The sequence below is a fragment of the Ipomoea nil genome, unplaced genomic scaffold, assembly GCF_001879475.1.
Source record: "Ipomoea nil cultivar Tokyo-kokei standard unplaced genomic scaffold, Asagao_1.1 scaffold1074, whole genome shotgun sequence".
Taxonomy (NCBI): domain Eukaryota; kingdom Viridiplantae; phylum Streptophyta; class Magnoliopsida; order Solanales; family Convolvulaceae; genus Ipomoea; species Ipomoea nil.
This window is the reverse complement of record NW_017617502.1, coordinates 2,188,692-2,206,519: the sequence shown is the minus strand read 5'-3', so window position 1 is coordinate 2,206,519 and position 17,828 is coordinate 2,188,692. Positions and strand designations below refer to the sequence as shown.

Sequence of the window (17,828 nt, the reverse complement as noted above, 5' to 3'; positions counted from 1 at the left end):
AGGCTATTACCAGGAATAATATTCCTAGTAATAGAAATGGTTACCAAACAAAGGAATATGCCTATTACTGGGAATGCTATGCCATTCCCGGCCTATTCCGTGAACCAAACGGGCCATTAAAAATACAAAAATAAAAAATCAAGGCAATTGATTCTAATATAATGGCATCCAAAGCATCAATATAAACAAAAATCAAAACAAAAATCTAAAAGTATTAATTCAAACTTAAAAAATTAGATTACCAATAAGATGGAATGATACCCTTTTTAATTAGGGAATAAATTTTGAATTTGAGGGGTAATCAAAACCCATAGTTGTGTTTTAAAAAGTTGTCAACCAAATACTAACTATGATTTTGATTCTCATTCCTAATGAGTAAACCCATGAACCAAACACACCCTGAATGTGCAAGTTGACAAACGAAATTCCTCTCTAGGTGGAGTATACTAAAAATGACCATTCAATATACTAAAAATGAACATGTATGTTAGTGGTCTACCTGCCCTGTATCTTATGCATGCTGCTTTCAGACATTGTGGCAGAAAAATTTATGCATCTTTTTCCTCATGACAAAAAGCATTCAAACTTGAATGAATCAGAATCCATGACAAATCAAACTCAACTGACCATAATGAAAAATGGACAAGAAGGAAGCTTGGTAGCTAATAGCTATATCATCCATCAAACTCCCTAGGATGATTACAAGTTTATGAGTTTCTCCGAACCCCAGAACGACCTCCTCCTCTGCCTCTTCCCGTTATTCCTGATCAAAACAGCTCCTACTATATTAGAACAGATACAAGAATGAGAAGCAAGAAAAGCGGGCAGAAGTTTGAGACACTTACTCCCGCCTCCACGTAAAGTGCTACTGCTGCTTCCTCCTCTCCTCTCCTCGATGTACACTTGCCTTCCACCTATTTGTACCGGAGATGCCTTACTTAGACCAAAGGACACCACATCAGTTCCGATGCACATTGCCATCGCCATAATTTTTATACTTGCGGGAAGCATGAGTTAATGAGGTACAGTACAAACCTTGATCGCATTCTTAACACTCTGGATATCTTCAAACTCAACAAACGCATAGCACACACCAACTTCCTGTCCATCAATACCAATTCATGTATCTCAAAGGAGCTAGCTAACTTTGACGCATGTTTTACAATAAGAAAATAAACTAACCTTTCGATTTCTTAAGAATACTCCATCTTGCTTGATCCTTCCAAAGCTTTTAAACTCTTGCATTATATCTAGAGTTGATATAGTTGAAGGCAAATTCCTCACGTAGACAGACATTGATTCGCCTGACAGTCAAATGATTCTTTAAAACATACTAGCTGAGCAATGTATGAACAAGCATACTCAATTACAGAATAGGCAAAGTTAATTCACAAGTTACTACAAAGTCACATCTAGAACACCATAATAAGAATGAGATCACAGTCTTCACCTTCTTGAGAGGAGACTTCATCTGCCAGTTCAGGGCTCGTTTCCAACAAAGTATGTAAGGCAGCATCTGACTGCTGGGCAGGCTTCTGTTCTGAAGGAGGAGGTGGTGTGCTCTTGGCAAAGCTTGGCTGGATACTGACAGACGGTGCAGGCTTTCCTTTAGGCGCTAGCAACTTCAAATCACCAAGAAATATAAAAATCAAATTAGTATATATCAAGGAACAATACAAACAGTAAAATTTCAAATATATAAAGGATATTAGTCCCTTCCAAGCATATAGATAGCACAAGATGTGATCAAAGCCAATTATGTGGACATAGGTGTTACATTTTAGGTCCACAGGAGTGGATAGTTTGCAGGCTCAAATGATAAATAATGCAACATTTATAAGTTACTCATGAGATGAAGACAAAATCAAATTGAGAAGATGCAGCTGTATGAGATGCATACTATGGAAGCGTAACTAAGCTTTGAGGGCTCTCTAACAGGTTCTTGAATAGAAGGTTCAGGTTCCTCTGAGGTTTCCACTGCAATTTGAGGCAAAACCGATGGCTCTTCCAAAGGAGTCTCTTCCTGTTTTGTTTCTGCCTCAGAGATATGCTCGTGCTGTAGCTCATGCTGGAGCTCTGTATAACTGTAGTCATCAGCATCACCATTACCTTCTAGGCTCACTGAGCTCACATATTCCCTTGCCTCTTCCTCTAAACCATAGTCTGAGGCTGCAAAAGGAATTAGTAATGCTAGTCAATAACAGAAGCACAGCCTAAGCATCTTTTTTTAATGAAAAGGCCATTTAAAACTTTCAAAAGGTCACATCAAGAATGAGCAAAGAAAAAACCACTTTGGCATTTAGTAAGAGAACACCCCTAAAAGATTGTAATTGTTCCATGGGCACTATAAATATCCTTAGATATGGTTTTACTTTAAGTGAAGAGAGAGATGCACACTGAAACCCAGTGAAGATGGAGCAACAAGTGAGAAATATTGACTCTATTCCACTTTTGGTCCCCAACTGTACTGACATTTCCACCTATAGTGCTCAACTTTGATTTTTACACTTCTAACACTGACTTCCTCAATCGTTCCGCTTTTAGTCCAAAATTCCCTCACATGTTGTATGGTGAAGTTTGATGAAATTTTCAAAAAGTGGGGGTATTTCAAACATTTTGGACTAAATATAGAATGGTTTTTAAAGTCAAAGGATCAAAGGTGGACCATTTTTAAACTCAGGCTCTGAAAGTGGGAAAAAAATCAAATTCAAGCAGCATAGGTGGAAATACCATTATAGTAAATGGATCAATAGTAGAATAAACTCTTTTTTATTTTAGAAAAATAAATTTCTGTTGGACAAAAATACTACCCAAAGAATATGCCTGCAACCAGAAAGAGTACAAGAAGCTGATATTGCAACCAAAGACAAAAAAGATTTCTTCTCTCACATCAAGTTCTCATATGAATAGGGGAGAGGACTTACTCCTGGAGATGTCAAAAGAAGATAGTGATGATGTTTTAACTGCAGGTGGTAAAAACTACCTGTTGCCAGACTAGGGGCAGTTTGTAGAGCATCAAAATTGTTTTCTGGAACTTCAAGTGGCTGCGGTTGATCATTCACCTCCTCATCGCCAAAATGGAAGACATCATTTAGAACAAAGTAACCCTTCTCCTGAGGAGCAAGAAAGAAAGTCTGAACAAAACTCCTCCACCTGCAGGAATCCTTGGGCTTCACGGAGCCAGAAACCACCACAAGAACACCCTCATTCCAAGATTCAAGAGAATTTATTGTCTTGATCTTGATTCCACAGAAACTGATCGACAAGATAAGTGAATCGATATGCTGCACCGAGGGAGGAAGAAAACAAAAACATACATCAAAATTAAGATTGACATGCAAAAAAGGACATGATTGAGTATAGCCACATACATTTGGGTGCATATTCTCAAAAGGGCCATGATTGAGAATACTGCTCTTACATTAGTTGTCTATAATCCTAAGGTCCATGCATTTAGAAATATGAGCTTCGCAGCATTTTCTGATTTGCAATTATGCATGGATATAAGAAATACTGAAATAGCAACTACACTATCAAAAGGCAGTATTCTGGAAAAAGAAAAATCTTACAGATATACATTTCATGAAATTGGATACATATATATATATATATATATATATATATATATATATATATATATATCAAATATTTTACGTGCCAATCCAATAAGTAAGCACTATTAACCACGAGTAATCGGATTCAAAATGTTAAATTTGCAAAGGAGCTCACCACGAGAGCGGAAGCAGACTCACTGGAATCCCCGTCAACTCTAACAATAGAGCTGGCATCGGTGTAAAACTGATGAACGAAATCCGGTTGGTACTGAAGTACATGATAATATTGTTGCACGAAGTATGAACCCACCTATTAAAAAAAACAACAACAAAAAAGAGCGTAAACTCAATTTGATCAACAAAATCAAAATCAAAAAGAGGCGAAAATGAATTCAAATTGTTGATTTTCCCGACCTGAGAGGCACTGATTGGAGCAGAGTATGAGCTCGCCATTCTCTCACTCTCAGCAAATCCTTCCCAGCGCCCTTTCTCCAACTTTTATCCTATCCCCCAAAAAAAAACCCCAGATCAAGATGATTGAACTCCACAAATCATAAATCACTGTAATCGATTGCTCTTCAAAAGAAATAAAAATAAAATACTACGTAAAAAAAAAACGGTCAGCTTACTGTGATTACTTTATGAGGATGATTTAGAGAGAGAAAATACAAAGCTTATTGAGAGATATGAGTTTATGTATGTATAGAACGAGAAGGTTCATCCAGTTCCAGGGAGATCGCAGTAATCGACACTGGACACAAAGATTGGTATCGGTAGATCTGTCTGTTTGACAGAGAGGAGCGCTTTTCAGTTTTCAGTGGGCTATTTAAAAATTAAAGGTGGAGAATAATAATATGAATATAACACCGTTTCAAATGCTCTAAAATAGTAAAGTATGGTGGATTTACACCAAAAATTTATTACATGAATTTAATCCAAAATTTGAAAGGTAATAACTCTCCTCAAATTTTACTAGGGTCCACTGTGCATTGTACACTTTAATTTAAAATAACATTTGGATTATACTTTCCAAAAAGTTGAACCCCAACCTTAAGGGCCTCCATATCCTTCTCTGACAAAACATCTAAGAGGATGTAAGTCATGGTAATTCAATTGAACATGCCCTGATTATACTTTCCAAACTTGACCTCTATGACCAGTTGAGCTACTCATGCGGGCATAACATTCAAATTATGTATTTGTAATTAATAGAAAGAGAAAATGGGCAAAATACACGTCTAAACATTACATGATAAGTCAATTAGGCCCCTAAACTTTAAAAAGTTCAATTACACCCTTAAATATGTCATATTGAGGCAATCATGTCCAAGAACAAGTAAATGACCTGCAATTGCATGTCTTTTTTATTCCGGTGACGGCCATCTGTCATCTGATCGCCATCTGCTGGTGAAGGTGACCAGCATTTGCCTTCTCCATTGGAGAAGTCGACATATAGTCGTCCTCTCCAATGGAGAAGGCAACCAGATTTGGTCGTCCTCTCCAGTGGAGAAGACGACCAGTCAGGTCGTCTTCGCCTGGAGAAGACAACCACACCGATCGTCTTCGCCTGGAGAAGACGACCGGAAAAAATTTTGTCGGTAATTTTTTTTTAAGTTTTAGCTCTGGTCAACACTAATTAACGGTGGTCAACCTCAATAATTTACCAGTAACTTGTTGGTTATCGATAAATTAGACATAATTGTCTCAATATGACATGTTTAAGGGTGTAATTGAACTTTTTTAAATTTAGGGGTTTAATTGACTTATTAGGTAATGTTTATGGGTATATTTGACCATTTTATCTAATAGAAATAAATTCAAGACACATAATATGTTAACTACATGCACATTTTGTATATTTTTTGTTTGAATACTACTAACTCTATTAGATTGTAGTATCTGTTCATCGCACATTTTGTATATTATTTGTCTACAGTTAATATTTTATGTGCATTTAGTTAACATATTATGTGTCTTTAATTTATTTATAGACATATAATTTATTAACTGAATATACATAATATATTAATTATAGATACATAAATTTTTAGTAAAGGTCAACAATGTAAGGTGAACTCTGATACATGATATAATAATTGATAATACTCCCAAGCATCAAGCATGCTAATATTTTATTTTTGCTCGCATGGGTAGCTCAACTGGTCATAGAGGTGAAACTTTGGAAGAATGACCAGGGATCGAGTCTCACCAGCGGCAGTGTGGGAGCAACCTCTCAAAGTGAGGGGGGCTCCTTGTGCGCAGTGAGCACCGGTCTAGCCTCTATGGTTCATGTTCAGTTGAGTCACCATGATTTACATCCTCCCAAATGCTCTGTCGGGCCGGGGTGTCGGGGGCCCTTAGGGTTGGGGTTCAGCCTTTGTTGGAAGAATATTTTATTTTTGAGTTAATTCCAAAAATAGTCCATTAACTATTGATATTTACCAATTTTTATCATTTGACTTTTAATATGACCATAAATGGCCCCTTAACTATTGATTTTGTTACAAATTTGATCTTTTAGTTAAATATCCATTTAAGAATAATACTGTAAAAATTTGCTCGTTATTGAGATGGACAAATTGAGTTCATAAACTTAATACATTGAGTTCATCATTGTGAAGAACTAAATTTTGTACGTTATTATCCTTAAACAATGTTTATGAAAATGATATTTAACTAGATGACCAACTTAAAAAAAAAAAAAAAATCAATAGTCAAATGACAACTTATGATTAAATTGAAAGTCGATGGCGAAAATTGGTAAAGATCAATAATCAATGAACCATTTATGGTTCAATTAAAATCGAATGAAAAAAATTGATAAATGACTCTAGGGTTTTCATTATGGAATATGATAATCATGATGTTTTACCGAATATGTGTGCGAATCTAACACTTGCTGATGTTGATGATGAGGAGGTTACGGTACAATTGCCAAGTGTACCTACTGTTGATGGTGAGCGAGAAGGAGAGTATTACGCAGTAGGCAGACTGGTGACGACAAGATTGATCAAATTTGGCTTCTTCCAGGACACGATGGCTGCGATCTGGCAGCCAGCGATGGGGGTAACAATGCGGCAGATTCAATCACAGCGCTACCTGATCCGTTTTTATCATGAGGCTGATCTCACGCGGATCCTTGCTGATGGCCCCTGGAGTTATGAGCAAACACTGTTCGTTATGAGGAGGGTTTTGCCGGGTGAAGACCCGGAAACTATAACATTGGACCATGCAGATTTTTGGGTCCAGATTCACTCTTTGCCGGTAGGCTTTCGCTCTGCTGTGGTGGTCTCGGCGATTGGCGCCTTCATGGGACCATTGGTTATGGCGGATGATCGGAATTTTGATGGTACCATGCGTACATACTTCAGGGTGCGTGTGACCATTGATGTAACACGGCCGTTGAAGAAACAGATGAAGCTGAAGAAGGACGACGGGGTGTGGGCGTTTGTGGACTTCCGGTATGAGAGGCTCCCTACGTTCTGTTTTGTTTGTGGCGTGATCGGTCATGGGGACAGGGTATGCCCGAAAGTCGTTCACGGGGTGGACCTATCCAATGGGAAGCCGTTTGGCGCGTGGTTACGGGCAGGCGCAAGAAGGACTGCGCCGAGTGTAGGCCAACGGTGGGTTGCTCCCGAAGTTGATGCTGAGCGTAGATTGTGGCGGGCACCGGGGATGGAGGTGGAAAAACCCAAAACGGGGGAGTGTGGTGGAAGCCGAGGCTTAGGAGTGAATAACACTTCTACGGGTACGGCTCCAGTCATGATGGTGGCTGATCCGAAAAGGAGGCGTGTTGACGACGCTGTTCAGATGGATTGTGAGGTTGCAGTGACAAAAAATGACCAACGGCGGGTGTTGCAGAGCAGCCCCGCCGGGAGACATGAGTATCCTCAGCTGGAATTGCCGGGGGCTTGGCAACCAAACGGCAATTCGGGTACTGGCGGACCTAGTCCGTACGAAGAGGCCACATGTGGTTTTTTTTATTGAGACTTTTGCGACTAGTGCGAGAATGGAGGAAGTTCGAGTGCAGTTGGGGTACACAAATATGTTTTGTGTTGATGCAAATGGTCACAGTGGAGGGTTGGCAATGCTTTGGTCGAGCATAGTGCAACTCCAGATAATAACATATTCTAGCAATCATATAGATACTACTATCTCTCTGGATGTAGACGTGCCAACCTGGCGGTTTACTGGTTACTATGGATATCCGGAGGGGAATAGGCGGAGAGAAGCCTGGCGAATGTTGCGCCGATTGGCGGGTGAGAGCTTGTTGCCATGGGTAATCATGGGAGATTACAACGACCTTTTGCATCAGGCTGATAAAAGGGGTCGTGCACCGCATCCGCCGTGGCAGATAAATGGTTTCCGAGAAACGATTGCAGACTGTGGGCTCCGGGAAATGCCTTTTGATGGTCCCCAGTTGACCTGGACTCGTTCACGTGGACGCCCGAACATGGTTCAAGAGAAGTTAGACAGAATTTTTGTTTCCCCAACATGGCAGGAGCTGTTTGAGGGAGCGACAGCCACCTCATTGGTATGTCCTTATTCTGATCATCTTCCCCCTTTGTTGACTCCGGTTGTTGTGGAAAATGCAGTCAAGCGTAGACGTTTCCTGTTTGACAATATGTGGCTCAGGGAGGACCGGTGTCGGGAAATTGTTGTTAAATCCTGGGAGGATGCAGTGGGAAGGGATGTCTTAACTAAGCTGCAATGGTGCGGGCATGATATATGGCAGTGGGGGAGGAATTATAATAAGGACTTTTTGCGGCGTATTGAGACTTACAAGGCGGCCATGGGTGCTTTGCGGGACCGGGTAGATGCGGAAGGGCTCATGAGGTATGCTAGAGCTGAGAATGAATTGTTGAGGCTGTTGGAGCAACAACACCTCTTCTGGAAGCAACGTGCTAAGGAACATTGGTATAAGGGTGGGGATTTAAATAGCAAGTTCTTCCATAACTCTGTAAAGACCAGGAGGCGTAAAAACAAGGTGAAGAGGCTTAGGGATGGCTCGGGTAATTGGGTACAGGGGGAGGAATCTGTTGGACATGTCATGTTAAATTATTTTGACAATTTGTTTAAAGCCGATAATGGGGATATGCAGGAGGTTATTGAGAGTATTACAGCCCGGGTCTCTGCTTTGGATAATGCTAAACTGTTAAGATCGGTAAGTGAGGAGGAAGTCCGGAAAGCGGTATTCCAAATGCATCCAGATAAGTCCCCGGGGCCGGATGGTTTAGGGCCGGGATTTTTTCAGCATTATTGGGACATTGTTGGCACGGATGTAACGATGTTTTGCCGGGGGTTCATTGAAACGGCCAAACTACCTGAGAAGGCGAGTGACACTTTCATTGTGTTGGTGCCGAAAAAGCCATGTCCAGAGTCGATGGCGAATTTGAGACCAATTGCACTTTGCAATGTGGTGTACAAAATTGCTACGAAAGTATGTGCGAACCGTATGAAGTCATTGCTAGATTCTCTTGTCTCGGGGTCGCAGAGTGCGTTTGTGCCGGGGCGCCTGATAACGGATAATGTGATGCTAGCATATGAGGTGCATCATTATTTGAAACGGAAAACACAGGGGAAGGAAGGGGTTGCTGCATTGAAGGTGGATATGAGTAAGGCGTATGACCGGGTCCAGTGGGATTTCTTAGAGGCAGTTCTGGTCAAAATGGGTTTTGCCAGGAGATGGGTTGATGTGTTACTGGAGTCTGTTAGTGCGGTCCGATATCACATTTTGCATGAACAGCGTGAGTTAGGGCCGTTAATTCCGGGCCGTGGTTTGAGACAAGGGGACCCGCTATCGCCGTATTTATTTCTGCTTGTTGTTGAGGGTCTGAGTGTGATAATTTATAAATACATGTCCCAAGGCAGGTTGCACGGAGCACGGGTTGCAAGAGGGGCGCCCGCGATATCACATCTGTTGTTCGCGGACGACTGTTTTTTATTTTTGCGTGCAAATGCCCAGGAGAACCATCAAATGAGGTACATTTTAGATACATATTCGAAAGCTTCTGGACAGAAAATAAATCATGACAAATCTGTGATTTGTTTCAGTGCCAATGTATCACAGCCAGTTAGGGATGAGGTGGTTCAGATCCTAGGGGTGGCGGAGGGTAATACGTCTGGCAAATATTTGGGCCTCCCTTCGTTGGTGGGTAGAAGAAAGAAGGAGATTTTGGGTTATTTGAAAGAGCGGATATTGACAAGGGTCCGCAGCTGGAATTCGAAGTTCCTGTCCCGGGCAGGTCGGGAGGTGCTTTTGAAGAATGTTATACAAGCAATGCCATCATATGCTATGATGGTATTTCTGTTACCGGCTGGCTTGTGTAAGGACATTGAGACTTTAATGTCAGAGTATTGGTGGACGGGCTCTGTGGGTTCCGGGAAAGGTATTCGGTGGCGTGCTTGGGGTGGTTTGGCGATGCCCAGGATGGTGGGGGGTTTGGGATTCAGGAAACTACACGAGATGAACCTTGCGTTGTTGGGCAAACAAGCTTGGCGTCTGGTTACTCGGCCGCATTCTCTTGTAGCGCGTGTTTACAAGGCGCGCTATTACCCCAGGTGTGCTTATTTTGATGCAAGTGAAGGCTCTAACCCATCATACATTTGGAGGGGGCTGTTGGCAGTGAAGGATGTGGTGCGTGAGGGCTGTCGCCGTAGTGTTGGGAATGGCCAAGACACTTTGATTGGGCAGCATGCTTGGCTGCCGAATGAAGAAAACCCATATGTAACAACTGCACTTACGGAAGAGGTGTCAATGGCCACGGTAGCAACTTTGTTCAACCATCAAGGTACAGGATGGGATATAAATAAAATTGCTAACATCTTTAATACCGGTGATGTGTCTTTGATTATGAATATACCTGTAAGTTTGCGTAGCCCACGTGATTCTTGGTATTGGTATTGGGACCAAAAAGGGGCCTATACAGTTAAGTCTTGTTATAAACGGCTAACTCGTGTAGTACTGGACCATCGTCCCTGGACACGTATTTGGAACTTTGATGTGCCTCCAAAGGTTCCGCTTTTCTGTTTGCAGCTTGCCAGTTCATATTTGCCAACACGAGATGCTCTAAATATGAAGCGTATTCATTGTGATCTTCTTTGCCATATGTGTAATAGGGAAAGTGAGAGTGCATGCCATATTTTTGTTACATGCACTGAGGTGGGGAGGGTGTGGACTTTGCTGGGGATTCCGGTCATTGGCTTGGCGCATGAGTATAATGCTTCGGACTGGTTTTTCGCAAATATTGAGCAGCTATGTGGTGATTTGTTGGCGAAATTCGTGATGGCGTGTTGGGGCATTTGGACTAGTAGAAATGATAATGTATGGAGTGGTATTGCATTTGACATAAACGTGATGTTGCGGAGGACTTTGGGTTTTTGGGAGAACTGGAGGCAGGCTCAAGAGGCTACCCATACGTATGGCCCTATTACTGCCAATGTTTCTCGTTGGATGCCACCACCAGTTGGTAAGTTGAAGCTGAACTCCGATGCCGCGTTAAATCATTTGGCAAACGCAATGGGGTTTGGGTGGGTTTTGCGTGGTGAGGATGGTGCTTTCCTGGCAGCTAAAAACGTGCGGGTTCCTGGATCATACACTGTTGAGGAGGCCGAGGCAATGAGTCTGAGAGAAGCTTTAAGTTGGCTAAAGGATACAGGCATGGGTGATGTTGTGGTAGAGATAGATTCACAGCTAGTTTTTCATGCAATTTTTGCTAGCCCTTTTAGTTCGGCTTATGGTTTTTTAGTAGATGATATTAGAGAATTGGCATCTACGATTGGAGATGTCCAATTCGGTTGTGTTAGGCGATCTGCGAATTGTGCCGCCCACACTGTTGCTAGGAAGGCCTTTTCTGTGGCAGGTTGCGGGGAATGGTTTGATGTACCACCCGATTTTTTGATTAGCTGCCTGGCTAATGATTTAATGCAATAAGCTGTTTTTCTCAAAAAAAAAAAAATTGATAAATGACAATAGCCAATGGAGTATTACTGGAATTAACTTCTATATTTTATATTTTATTACCTAGTAGATTTTTGATTAAATATCCTGCTTTGGAATCTCTCCCAACGGATTGCCAAAATACCAAAATACCAAAAATCTGTGTGTAATAAGAATTCAAGATTTGCCACATAAATTAATTCAACAACACTATTAGAAATTTATATGACTTAAAACTTTAGTGTAACCATTTTGAGTTAGGAATACCTGAATTGATGAAAGAATTTTACTTTTAATTCATTGAGTAACGTACGTGTATTAAATATGATTTTTGACAATTAATATTTTCAAACTAAGTGCATAACTATACAATTTGTATCATATTAGGTTCTTAACAATTAATATCTACTATCTACTATACTAATAAGAGCCCAAGAGAGTTAGGCCTATAATGGGTAAAAAAAATGGTGGTCAAGTTTTTTAATCAAATGAATGGTTCAGATTGATCAGATTTTAATTTTTCCTTGAGATTTCCTAATTTATCCTTAATGAATATGATTATCTGTTAAATTTTTCGTTAAATATTCTCTTTTCCGTTAGTTTCTGTTAGTTCACCGTTAACTTACTCATTGATTTTAATAAGAAAGGTCTCAGGTTCAAACCACATCCCAATCAAATTAAAGTTGCCATAGTTAGTACTCTATTTTACTCTTATTAAATTAAAATTAATAATTTAGTACCTACAACAAAAAATAATACATATGCATTTCTTTAATTTACAATTATGTGTGTACTATGTCTTTATTCAAAAAAATTTATTCATTATCAATAAATTAAATAAGAGAAATAATTTCATTAGTTATATTGTCTTTATTTTTTTTCAATGTAAAAATTCTTTACATTCAAATTAATCAATTAATTATATTCACTACATTGTCTATTATTTTTTTTGTGCACTATTTTTTAATTAAATATCAAAGTTATAATACAAAATAATGCTATATATTTATTTACCAAGTATTTTATTAATACCATGAAAAAATTAAAAATTAAAAAAAAAAACATAATTAATAAAGCCAGTCATATTAACTACTTGAGAGATTTGTTGACAAAGAGAGTATTCAAATCACACAACAAATTGAAGTGAAACTACATCGCAATTTTCTTGTTTGATAATCAACAGTTAGCGGTTAACGTTAGCGAATTATATCAACGGTTGGTAAAAAGATATTTGAAAAAATTAGCCGTTTAGATTAACATGTAAAATGACCTAAGGGTATACATATATTTCATAATAGTAATAATAATAATAATAATAATAATAATAATAATAATAATTTTTATAAATTTTTTTTTAAAAAAAGTATAATTAAACCAATCATATTAACTACTTGGGGGATTTATTGACAAAAAAGTATTCAAATCACACAACAAATTGAAGTGGGAAACTATCTTGCAATGTCCTTGTTTAGCCATCAGCAGTTAGCCCTTCAATATTAGTATATATTTAATATTTTATGCCCTAATTTTTATTTGCTCTCCCTTATTTCCCGTATTTGGTTTCAACCATACGCATACATTTATTTTATTGACAATTATAATTAATCTTAACTATATTATCTTGCATTTGTAAACTTAGAATTACCTATTTAAATGCACAAATTCAACATTTAATTATCTATGCATGAACAACTCTAATATAATCTTGCATTGATATATTTTATAGTACTTATTTATATATATAAAAAATATTGGGCATTATCTCAATCGCGCAATGCGCGTAAAAAAACTAGTTTTTAAAATAAATGCATGGCTATGTAATTTGTATCACATTTGGTCATGCGTGCCGTCCAATTTTTTGACCAAGCTTTCGGTCGGTTAACTATTGTTGAAATTTCAACGAAAGAAATAAGAATTTCCAACTTTCTATCTTTACTCTCATCAAATCAAATTAATCAATAATCAAAATTATTAAAAATCACTAACTATTAATTAACTGTAATATCCAAGCACATTGTGCTAAGATGACATGTGGTGACCTCTCCTATATGGGAGGTAATGAGATCGGGCTTCAATGAGGGTTGCTTCAATAGGTAGCGTTGTTGATTCTTTGTGCTTTAATAGTTTGAGAAAGTACGTTTGAACAGATACTACAATGTAATAGAGTCGATAACATTCGAAAAAAATTAAGTGTAATATTTCAATTAAAAAAAAAACAATTAATCAAATTTTGTGATTTAGATGGCTCTCTAATTTTCACCAAAAATTGCACTGGGACTCCGTTTTTGTTTGGTGAAGTTTGTAAAATAGAATACTGTAAGGGGCACTTGTGCAAATATACTACTCCGACTCCATTTTAGTAGAATCTGAGTACAGGACCCGAGTTCTGACTCCGAGAGTCCTTACCGCTTGGAATCAGTTTCCCCTCTCTTGTCTGTGCTGAGCGCATCGCATTCTCGTCTGTGTACTTTCACGATGTCGTCCAAGAGAGGCGGAGTTTCGTTGCCGGAGCGGCCAGGCAGCGGAGGCAGCAAAGGAATTTTGTCTAGGGTTTCGTCATCCTTGAATCAATCGCCGATAGTGTACCGCGGCAAGCGAGCCGCTTCGGAGGCCGCTGACGTGGGCAAAAAGCTCCTCAAGAGCACCGGAAAGGCCGCCTGGATTGCCGGCACCACCTTCCTTATCCTCGTCGTACCTCTCATCATCGAGATGGACCGCGAGGCCCAACTTAACGAGCTCGAGATGCAACAGGCTAGCTTGCTCGGTACCCCTCCTCCCGGAATCGCTGCACCCAAGTGATGAGTCGCGATTTCCGTTTTCCAACTTTGTTTATGATCTCGTGGTGGTCAATTTGTAGCATTAGGGTTCTATTTTATGTGGAATTGCGGAATAATTAGACTTGATAGAATTTTTGAAGTTATGCTTACTTCTTCTCAGCTAATTTATAATGTTAACAATCAGTCGGATTTCTATATCAGTTATTGCAAAAGTTTGCATTTCTCCCCCTTTTTTGTTAGAAAAGAAGTAATCTTGGTTGGATTCTATTTGGATACCTTAATGTTAGGATTATGAATGTTAGGTGAAGCTCTATGTAGTCTTCTTAACGAATTAATATGATTGAAACAAACACTGAAACAGTAGTGCAACCATTGAACTAGTTTGAAGATAGTGTTCTTACAGGTGTGCAAGTAGTTACTTGTATGGGAAATTGGGAAGAACCATGGCTAGCAAGAGGCAAAATCTTCTCCCAAAAGGTTAAATCTCCAACCCCAAGGGCCACACCCCGGCCGGCCAGACAGACAGAATATTTGGAAGGATGTAAACCACGGTGACTCAATGGTTCAACGGACAGGGCTAAATGCCGGTGTGTACATGGATCTGCCCACTTTGGGCATAATTTTCAACACTGCCGCTATTAAGGTTCGAATCTTGGTCTCTTCTCTCAAATACTACTTACTAAACCATTGAATTAAGCCTGTGTGGGCAGCAAGAGGCAAAATCTGTATGGCATGCTGTAATTTTGATTGAGTTTCAGTAGTGAGTGGCCTTTCATTTACCACTCCATACCAACACTTGGTATATTTTGTGATTTTATAGAATTGCTTCCTCACTGTAGTTGTATCAGGGAACCATTCTTTTGAGTTTGGACTTTGAATTATAGTTCTGTTAACTGCATAGTTGGCTCTCATGTTTATCCATTCATTTGTGTAATTTTTTAGGGTGACCCTACAAGATCACATCATAATCTTATCATTATAATGATTTTGTGGATCCAAAAGTTCCTATTTTCTTGAATCATTGCATCCATCCATCATCTCTGTTTACTACATGACTCTAGAATTGTGTTATCCCGGGTTGCTAAAGTGCTTATGGAATGGTTTTGTTTTTTTCCAACTATCCATACATTTCTCCTCTTCATATTATGGAATTAGGTAATGTTGTCTTTTGTAGCTATGTTGATTGTTACTTGGAAAGTGATATATGTACTCCCATGGAGTGTAACTCCCGTTACGAGTACAAATTTTATTGGGTAAATAAAAGTGAATGAATAAAAACATTGACCCATTTTGTTATTTAAATCAATCCAATGATGACACCTCACCAAGGAGTAAAAAATGAAGTAGAAAGTGGGAGTAAACCTGCAACACTTTAGTGATGAATAGGGAGCTAGGAGCTAGACTCCTTCACTTGTTCTGTGGCCATTTCCCTTTCCTCATTTTTTTTGTCCATCTTGTTTTTCTTTTCTTTTGCATTTAGCAAAGTGGAACTGTGGAAACCTATTCAGTATGTGTATGTCAAATACGCTGTATCTGAGTATCTGTTTATTTTGAGTGGTTTATGAAAGGATTACCATACATAATTTGTTTATTTTGAGTGGGGTTTATGAAAGAATTAAGCAAGTAAGGTTGAGGATTTATTAGAACAAAGAATAGCTGAGAAGATGGTAGGCTGAAATGCTCTTATGTTTAACGTCATTTAAACAGATTTGTTGACAGGGGATGAAAAATGCTCATGTAACAATAATGCTAGGACAAAAAATAGGCTTATAAGTTGTGTCACAATAATGCTATGACCAACAAATGAATTAATTCTTAGAACAAAGAGGAGCTGAATATATTGAAACGTCCTTATGTTTAACGACATTTAAACAGATTTGTTGATGAAGGATAAAAAATGGTCATGTTACAACAATGCTAGGACCAACTAGAATTTTTTTTTTTAAAATTAAAAATGACTAAAAGTGAAATGACATCTATAAATTTAGCACCAAAAAAGAAATTAACTCTTTGAAATATTTTGTGCACTGTTGGCTCTGTATTTGTGCATTTTCATAGTAGGTGACAAGTGAGAACTGATTGTAACCCCAAGTTTATCAATGGTTGAAGGTTTTTTTTAGAAAAAAAATGTGGTTAATTTTATAATTATTGTAAATTTTTAAGTTTTCAATATTTATCAAATAGACGCTAGTCGCTAAAGTATGTATTTGCACAATTGGTGATGAGCATTTTGACCTACTAGTGTGACTTACAATGGGTAGGTGTAGAATGAGAGGAAAATTTAGACTCTATCTTTATTTAGACGGGAGAGGGTGTTTTTGGTTGGATTGATTTACTCTTTAAGCGTGATTTTAGGAGATTTGACATTCGAATTAGGCGGATTTCTTTGATGCCTTTGTGTTTAATCGTAACTGTCCACAATTTTTGGAAAATTAAAAACATGTGTATGGATATGGAGCATTATACTTAATATGTACACATCATAATGCTCCATATGTTCACATGCATTTTTAATTTCTTAACTAATCTTATCTACAGATATGTTTTTAATTCACCAAATTGGTTCTCATAGACTCATGGGGAGGTTTGCATAATCAATGCCCAGAATGAACATAATCAACTGCCTAGAATGAACATAAATTTTAAAAAACAATGCGGTGACATTATGGTAATTTTTGCGTATTTTCAAAGTTGATGGTGCATCATTTTAAATACTTAAGTGCGTCATTCTAACACTTAAGGGGTGTTAGTTTTACATTTAGGGTGTGTTTGGAAACCTGAAAAATGATTTCTGGAAATTATTTTTCAGGATTCTAGTGTTTAGATGTACCTGGAAAATCAAGTTAACGAAAATTATTTTTCGTTGACTTTGAAAAATATGTTTGTTTTGGAGGAAAATGACTTCTCCTATTTTTTTTTGGAAAAGTCATTTTCCAACTTTTACACGAACACCATCACCACTATACCACCATGACGAACACCATCACCATTCACCACCATACTACCACCACCTCACTACACTATCGCCACCACCACCAATACAAAACCACACTGCTACCAGTGCTGCCACCACCCGTTGTTGTTATTATTATTATTATTATTATTATTATTATTATTATTATATAACAAATAACACTATTATACCACCACCACCATTACCATTACCAATATCACAACCACCACTATACCACTTATCATTATTATTATTATTAGTATTATTATTATTGTTGTTGTTGTTGTTGTTGTTGTTTTGAATTACAAGACTTTGGTTACTTATTTTGATATCTTATTAGTTATTTTTTTTATTATATTTAAAATTGTTATTATATGTTTTTTGGTGTAAAGATTGTTATTATATTATTATACATGTTATATTCTAAATAAAATAATTAAACCAAACACACATGAAGACAATTTTTCAAAATGCAACCAAACACAGGAAAGAAAAATGACTTCTGAAAAATAAGTTATTTTTCAGAAGTCATTTTCCTACTTTCCAAACGCACCCTTAAGGTGCGTTAGTTCTACACTTAAGGTGCATAAGTTATGCACTTAAGG

General features: G+C 38.2%; 2 protein-coding genes across 3 annotated transcripts; one reads left to right on the top strand and one right to left on the bottom strand.

Moving 5' to 3' along the window:
- Positions 1-533: 533 nt before the first annotated feature.
- LOC109182528 (putative G3BP-like protein) lies at positions 534-4,381 on the bottom strand. Of its 2 annotated transcripts, none has more exons than XM_019332667.1 (10): positions 4,184-4,381; positions 3,969-4,057; positions 3,730-3,864; positions 2,984-3,284; positions 1,901-2,169; positions 1,451-1,622; positions 1,183-1,304; positions 1,036-1,101; positions 846-933; positions 534-763 (listed from the first exon to the last, which is right to left on the bottom strand). In XM_019332667.1, the coding sequence occupies exons 2-10, from the start codon at positions 4,005-4,007 to the stop codon at positions 708-710; spliced, it is 1,248 nt and encodes a 415-aa protein (XP_019188212.1). In that variant the 5' UTR covers positions 4,008-4,057; positions 4,184-4,381; the 3' UTR covers positions 534-707. The 2 variants fall into 2 exon arrangements, with proteins under 2 accessions (XP_019188212.1, XP_019188211.1); XM_019332666.1 differs by having other exon boundaries at positions 4,193-4,381.
- Positions 4,382-13,968: 9,587 nt separating this feature from the next.
- Positions 13,969-14,292, top strand: LOC109182626 (mitochondrial import receptor subunit TOM9-2). The gene has a single exon (XM_019332775.1). The coding sequence runs from the start codon at positions 13,969-13,971 to the stop codon at positions 14,290-14,292; it is 324 nt and encodes a 107-aa protein (XP_019188320.1).
- The last annotated feature ends 3,536 nt before the right edge of the window (positions 14,293-17,828 follow it).

Coding starts and splice junctions, on each gene's coding strand:
- LOC109182528 (XM_019332667.1), bottom strand. CDS start 4,007: ATGGCGAGCTCATACTCTGCTCCAATCAGTGCCTCTCAG. Junction 3,865..3,968: donor CTCCAATCAGTGCCTCTCAG/GTCGGGAAAATC, acceptor TTTTTTTAATAG/GTGGGTTCATACTTCGTGCA. Junction 2,170..2,983: donor TGCCCCTAGTCTGGCAACAG/GTAGTTTTTACC, acceptor TTCCTTTTGCAG/CCTCAGACTATGGTTTAGAG.
- LOC109182626 (XM_019332775.1), top strand. CDS start 13,969: ATGTCGTCCAAGAGAGGCGGAGTTTCGTTGCCGGAGCGGCCAGGCAGC.